The 8,284-nt window shown below is 29.4% G+C and overlaps 1 protein-coding gene across 2 annotated transcripts in view; it reads left to right on the top strand.

Moving 5' to 3' along the window:
• LOC118446980 (somatostatin receptor type 2) overlaps window positions 1-7,171 on the top strand; it is a 54,414-nt gene extending 47,243 nt beyond the window's left edge. For both annotated transcript variants that reach the window (XM_035878262.2, XM_035878264.2), the window contains exon 2: window positions 4,969-7,171. In XM_035878262.2, the coding sequence (XP_035734155.1) occupies window positions 5,328-6,596 (1,269 nt within the window). In that variant the 5' untranslated portion in view covers window positions 4,969-5,327 and the 3' untranslated portion in view covers window positions 6,597-7,171. The remainder of the gene's footprint in view (window positions 1-4,968) is intronic.
• Window positions 7,172-8,284: the final 1,113 nt, after the last annotated feature.

The raw sequence follows: 8,284 nt of genomic DNA, 5'->3' as shown, positions 1-8,284 counted from the left end.
ATCTAATATGTATTGTTTTTCCTCCTTTTTCTCTTTTAATTCAACAATTTTTTCAATATCGTCGCCAGTTAATTTTCACACTATTCTTCGTGTTTCTTTACAGTTAACGTTCGACGAGCAAGCAAGAGGAAACTTTTTACTGACGAATTTCTTTGACGTTAAATACATATTACTTTTAGTAGCACAGTGTTTCATATTTTTTCAAACTCTTTTGTTCTTTAACTAAAAGAACGACGTTTCTTATTAACTGGTATAAATTAAAAATTTCAAAGATCGTTACAAAATTAATATTTCTTTAATAATTTTCTTTCATTATTTCTAGATTCTCTTTGATCTTACTTTTTCATTCGTTATAGATAACCATTATTAACGAATTAAAGTAGCATTCGATGGTCTTAAAATTTATTAAATAACATCGTGAACCGATTAAAAACTTGATGAATAAATCAAAGAACGTATCTCGAGAAGATATAAATTTCTGCGTATCTAATGAATGCGATATCGAAATAAAAAAGAACAGATAAAATTATTTTATAATAATAAAAAATTTATTATTTATTACTTACCATTCATTTTAATGTTGCTTTTATCATAATTTTCTATTATCATAAAATTACCAACTTTTATATTTTTCACGATTTTTCAGATATTATAAATACCCAAATTTTCTCAGTAAGCAGATGTTTCATTCACCTTTTTTACATATATAAAAGTGTCTCAAGGTAACGAATTTTCAAAAATGTTTCAATAAAAATTTTTATGACTATCTACGGAGTGAGGTCACGTGACAAATTTCATCAAACCATCAGGTAGAAATCGAAAAGTTTTTGAAGTGCACAATATTTCGTTATCTTTTCCGTTACTATAGTACCTTCGATATTTTATTTCGAATATTGTGAAAAATATAACCTTCCAATTGGTTGTAATAAAAGTCGGAATAGGTCCTTCGAGTGAAACGATTGTGGAACCTCCACGAGAGACCTTTGACCTTTGCTACGTTTCATCTTACGTTTATGAGTGTACGTATGTACGTGTACTTAAATATATGTGTGAGACATTTATATGAGACTCGTGCGACGAGAAGATAATGTGAAATTTTTCTATGCACATACAAATATCCACTTTAACGTGTTAACCGCTATTATATCTAATTATATTTATATTTTATTCACTTTTATCTAATATATTTGGTTTATAAACTACAAAATATTAATCGTTTGATGATTTAATTTTTTCTTTTTTTTTTTTTTATAAGTTGTTCATGGTTACTCTGATAAGACAGTTTTTAATAACAATTCTACTGAATGAAAAATAAATATATTAATTAAATATAAATAATGCCAATTTATTCATATAATTTTGTAATTTTTTCTAATTTTTCTGAATTATTTTAACATTATTTGACATAATAAAAGATATAATAAGTTTTAATTATACAATGTGCATAATTTAGAATTTTAATTAATTGGATAATAATATGTAAAAAAGAAATGTCATTTAAAAATATTTTTTTGGTCGTTAATTTGAAAGTTTTAGGTTTTATTCATTTATATTTTATTCTATTTAATGAATAAAATAAAATCGGTAAGATATTAAAAGAAATTTTTTTTTTCTAAAAATTCATATATATTGAAATACATCCAAGGAGAGGTTTAGGTAGTTTTATCTACTTTTCGATGATTTCATCATTTCTTATACATAAGCGAGCACGCAAATCGATTAGCGGCCATTAAATATTAAACATACTTAAATATGCACGTGCTTTTATATATCCATTTATAGCACGAACGATAATACGGATGAGTAAATTTCTGGAAGACCGTTAAGGTGTTTGAATGTAATAGAGTTAAGAAACATGTTTGTGTGTTTGTTTTTCTTGACTGTCAAAGGTATCCTACTTGTCAGAATTTAGTTAATCGATCTTAAATTTAGATGTTTTAATATCATCCTTAAACATTACTTTCATGCATAATGATTACGTCACTCAATAAACATTTTAAAATGGAATTTATATATAAATTAAATCAAGAAAAACTCTTTCATCATACCACGCGAATTTCACAAAAATGTATTTTTAAATGGTTTAAATGATATTCAGTTTATTTTATAATAAAGTGTAGAGTTTATAAAGAATGGCGTGACTACCTCATCGATCCTGAAAAATAGAGAAAAGGTTAAGTATTATCGGTTAAATCTGATCTTCTAAATTGACCTCTAATTTGCACTTTATTTCTTTTTCAACGTTTAATCCCTCGATTCCTTATGTATTTATTCAAATGCATTTATTGCGTGTATTTAAGTATTCAAATCTCTGTCTGGTATCTTGAAGTATGAGTAAATAAAAAAGTCGAAAAGTATAATCAACAACCTATTCGTTTTGCAAAGAAATAAACTGAATAAAATTCCAGTTTGAATGGTGAATTAAGAAAAATATTTCACGTAAAATTGATTTGCCTCGTGTTTTTTATATTTTAATCTTCTTTTTGAAGAAATTTTTCGTACCTATTTTCAACAGTTGTTTCGACTTCGTCTTTGACATTATACAGTTATGAGAAATAGTCAGTAAAATGAAATCTCCTTTACATCGTTTTGAAGTCGTGTTTTCTTTTATTTTTTTTACTCTTCTTCTCATTCTCTCTCTCTCTTTTCTTTCTTTTTTCTCTTTCTTTCTCTCTCTCTCTCCCTCCCCCCTCTCTCTCTCTCATTTAATGAGAATATCTCTTGAGAAGGAATAAAAAAAGAACGAGATTTCTCTTTTGCATCATCGTGCATACGAAGCGCTAAAAAGCTCACTATGTTTCTGATCTCTTCTTTGTCTTCTATTTTTATTTATAAATGCGGATGAGAAAAAAAGAGTAGAAGCTTGGTAATTTTCTTCTAACGTATTTTCTTCATAAAAATCTTCCTCTTCGAGTGATTAATGTTGGAAGAACGACTTATTGCGAGATTCAATGATAATATCTGTCGTTATCAACCTTTCCTATGAAGGAAACTTTTCCTTTGTATAATCAACTTTTCTATTATGTGCAGTATCAAACCTTCACAGAATATGATTTTATTTACGCGTTTTTCATAGATATACTTATAAACAGAATTATGTATTATAAAACAAATATTTATACGTATATATGTGTGTGTGTGTGTGTGTGTGTGTGTGTGTGTGAATTATACATATATTTAATTATAGAAATCATTACACGTAAAATATTCTGTAGAGAATTAATTTCAGTTGGTCTATAAATATTGTAAATCGTATTTACATTGAATTATAAAATGGGAAAAAAAAGGAAGAAAAAGATATAAATATTTTAAAATTAACATTGTAATATTGGCAAACAGTTAATACCGTAATATAATAAACAAGTAACGTTTACATCTTTAAAACCGAAAGTGTTGCACACGTCATCCCTTGTTCAGCACAATGCACTTTCCTTCTAGTTCTCAAGGGTATCGTAAACACGAAATGCTATCATGCAAGTACACATACATGGATACACGTACACATGTCGGCACTCATACCGCAGAGACCATAAAGTTTTACGTTCAGACTGCTACAAATATACTTACTCGCTGAAAAATCGTAGCTCTATATCGCACCCGTTTACCGCGTTATTCTGCACGTCCGTCTATTTTCATTTTCGGAAGAAAATTTGCGTTTTCCTGGAGCAGCTATTATACTCTCAAAGTTTCTTTATTTATGTAAAATAATCAGAAAAAAATTATATTTATTCGATAGATATCACTGTACAATAAAAATATACTTTTAAATTCTTAAATAAAACTAATCAAATTCTCAATCATTTAAGGGTAAAAAAAACGACTATAATTATATATTAAATATGACTACAATTATAATATTCATTTTCTAGATATACTATTTGCGAACATAAATGTAAATAATAGAATCATAGGGAAAACAATAGTAAAATAAATACCATGACTATTTCATAAAAGCTAATATAGAAACAATAAATATAGACAACGATAATTCAGTATTCTTATATTCATTTGTATCAATAATGAATGTTAAAATTCATATTTGTTTTCTTCATGTTGAAATCAATACGAATTGATTATTTTCAAATCAGAAAGATTTTCATTGTTTACCGATATATTCAATATATATTCGTATTTTTTACATTTCTCTCTACTATATCAATTATTATTATTAATTTTTATTCGATTAATCCGAATTTTATCAAAAAATAATTTACCCGATATTAAAACTATATCACTATTCGTAGAGATTTAATGTTGGTCAGTTGCTATAAATGTTGGTTAGTATGAATTTATGAATATAATAGATATATAAAACGCAGCCCTCAATAAACTAGAAACCTTCTATCGTCTTTGAAATCGAAACTAGGCTAGCGTGAAGGGCAAATGGGAACACACACAATGGGTTAAGAAAATCTAGTTGCAGCCGAATGTTGGAAAGGACGTTGTATGCTCAAAAGAAACTTATACATACACAGATATAAATAGATACTTACACATAGAATTCTATACACATATATATATATATACATATATATATACATATATATGTATATATATGTATATATGTATGTATATATATATATGTATATATGTATATATATATGTATATATGTGTATATATGTATGTATATATATGTATATATATACACATATATGTACAATATATATATGTATAGATATACACATATATGTACAATATATATATGTATTTATATACACATATATGTACAATATATATATGTATAGATATACACGTATATGTACAATATATATATGTATTTATATACACATATATGTACAATATATATTTGTATATATATGTATATATATATATATATGTACACTTAGAGAATATCTGTGCAAACTCAAAGATAGTACAGAAAGATATTCTTTAGAAAGTAATATCCAGTACGAGTTCAATATCAGTTATTTCTATTGCGTAAAACGAAAGTTTTCCTTTTGTTCCAGATATTCTCCTCAAAGCAGTACACTGATATTCTCGGAGAAAGAAGAAGAGAATTGTTGCTGAAAGGCCAAGATAAGTACGATAAGTCCCCTTCGATGTACCGTACGATGAAACATCATCATAAGGAGCAGAGACAGACGAAGAAGGAGAAAATGTCAAGTTCGCCGTTTATTTTGTCGTCATTTTCGTCGCAGATATCATCGAGTTTCTACTTGTATGTTTCGAAGAGACGAAGAATCGACGTTTAAATCGTTATCCTTCTCGTCGTCGACTTCTCAACAATCGACTACACGTATTCTGCATTTTTGAAAATATTCTTACGATTTATAGACCTTGAAAAAGGTCTGAGAAAATTTTCACGATGAACGACACTTTGAATACGACTAGTAGCATCATTGATTACACACAAACAAACAGTACCAATGAGCCGACGATACAAAATTGTCAGGCTGATCTGCCGATCGTTTCTCTGGTTACACAGATTCTTTACTCGATCGTTTGCATTGTTGGTTTACTTGGAAATACTTTGGTGATATACGTTGTCCTACGTTTTTCAAAGATGCAGACAGTGACGAACATGTATATCGTTAACCTTGCTATAGCTGATGAATGTTTCTTGATAGGTATACCTTTTCTCGTAACAACAATGAGTACGAGAAGTTGGATCTTTGGGAAAGTAATGTGTAAGATCTATATGACGACAACGAGTATAAATCAATTCACTAGTAGTATCTTCCTCTTCATTATGAGTGCCGATCGTTACATAGCCGTTTGTCATCCTATATCTTCTCCGAAAATGCGAACACCCTGTATATCCAGGGTAGTCTCTTGTACCGCTTGGGCTAAAAGTGCAATCTTTATGATACCAGTATTTCTTTACGCAAACGTAATGGAGTCACCTAAGGGTAACAGCTGCAACATTTATTGGCCGGACGATCGCGGTGGTCAAACAGCTTTCACTCTTTATACTTTCATTCTTGGTTTTGCCGTTCCGTTGATCCTTATATTGATCTTTTATTTCTTGGTAATTAGAAAACTTCAAACGGTAGGACCAAAAAATAAATCAAAGGAGAAAAAACGTTCTCATCGTAAAGTAACCAAATTAGTGTTAACTGTCATCACTGTTTATGTTTTTTGTTGGCTACCTTATTGGCTAATGCAAGTAGCTTTGATTTATACACCCCCGAAACAATGTCAGTCAAGCATCAGTATCGCTAGTTTTTTGTTGGCTGGATTTCTTAGCTACAGCAACAGTGCTATGAATCCGATACTCTACGCTTTTCTTAGTGATAATTTTAAGAAAAGCTTTTTGAAGGCTTGCACTTGCGCAGCAGGTAAGGACGTGAATGCGACACTGCACATTGAAAACAGTGTATTTCCACGAAAGAACAAAACAAACGCTGAGAAGATCCAATCCAATCGTCATGTAATTTCGGGACAATCGAAACTTGAGTTGGAAGACGAGGACGCTGAGAGAGGTTTGTTGGTCAGTAAAACTTCGACTACAACCGTGACGATGACATCACGATCGAATATCACGGTAACCAGTGAAAATAATCGAGATCACTCTAATAAAGACAAGGAAGGCTTAAAGAATGGAGCACAGCTCACTCTGCTCACACAAGTTTAAATTATCTTATTCAATGATGTTAAATATAATCTAAAGGAAATCATGATAAATCGAGTATTTGTGTCTTTGATGATAAAATTATTGATTCTCTAACAAACGAGAGTTTTTGGATTGAATCCAAAATTCCATGAAAGTTATTATCTTTAGAGATTAGTGACCGATACTTCGACCTCAATAACTTTCAATTCCTCCGAATACGGTCGTTCGTACCAAATAATGAAGTTTCTAAAGGGAATGTCGAAAAGAGGAAGAAAGATGGAGACTTTTGCTGACGTAGAAATGACATTACAGGACCGGAACAATCGCACTGCAGGAGTTGTAGTCGTCCCCCTCGACGATAGTGAAACATTGGAAAACAATGACTTAATGACCGAACATCCTGACTCTTTTCTAAAAACAAGATTCTCTTCTTTTTTCGTTCTCCCGTTCAATAAAATCGGCTACCACTCAACTTGGTCTCTTATAACGTTGATGATCTTCAAGAGAAACTTTCTACAGAAGAACGTAAGAACAAAAACGATGTGTCGTACTCGAGTGCGGATTTAATGGTGCTAGATCGAATTCCCTAGTTTGCTATAATGACTATTCTTATTCTCTCATAAGAAATATATATATATATGTATGTATGTATTTATATATGTATTATATATTATTATATGTATTTATATATGTATATTTATATATTATTATATGTATTTATATATATGTATATTTATAAGTCTATATATAAATATATATATACATATATATATATATATATATATATATGTATGTATGTATGTATTTATATATTATTGTTATTACAAATTATGCAGATTTGTGGATGATTTCTTCAAATTTAATGGCGATTATAGCATTTCTTAATTAATTCTTGGCAAATTAAAATATCCAAGAATTCCGAACGATAATGTTTTCATTGTCGATTTTAGATTTTAAGTGTCATAAAAAAGAATTCAAATTTCGATGACGAATTTCGATCATCGTAACGTACGTGTGTGTGTGTGTATGTGTGTGTGTGTGTATGTAAATAATTTGAAAATCACTTCTTGTGCTCGTAAAGACAACGTCTTATTCGCATTTACAAGTGTGCCCATATCTTCTCGTTGTCTTTCACATGGAATTACATGAGTATAAAGCACTGTCTGATATTATTCGTATTCCGAATTTGAATTTATAATGTGCTTGGCTGTATTCCATCGTGCCAAAAATAAACGTCGATGCTTCGCAGTCCGTAAAATTTGTCATTTTGTTAAAAGAAGAAAGGACATTCCTCATGACGAGTATCTGTCGATATTGTTTTTCGATGGAGAAGCAGTAAACAACATTATTTTTTCCAATGTCTATGATTACCTCGTGAAATATTTATACATGTCGAAAGCTCTCTATATTTATTCTCTAATCAAGTTAACTTTTGATCTATAAAGCTCTTCTCCAATTCGATCCAATCTATCTACGGTCGAAGAAGTTATCCTCTCTTCATACAGTATGACTTCACGTACCGTCGTTTAATTTGTATGTCGTCGAAAGTTATGATTCGTTCGTATTAATGACTATTCAGAAATATCCGAAATAGAGATACGAATGTCAAATGATATTATATATATAAAAATAATGCAATTAAGAAAGATTGAAGAAAATATATAAAATTATATTCAGATTCATAAATGTGAAAATATAAAATATAATAT

The sequence above is a fragment of the Vespa mandarinia genome, chromosome 1 (genome assembly GCF_050613455.1).
Source record: "Vespa mandarinia isolate Hongniang chromosome 1, ASM5061345v1, whole genome shotgun sequence".
Lineage (NCBI taxonomy): Eukaryota > Metazoa > Arthropoda > Insecta > Hymenoptera > Vespidae > Vespa > Vespa mandarinia.
This window is presented reverse-complemented; position numbering and strand designations above follow the sequence as displayed.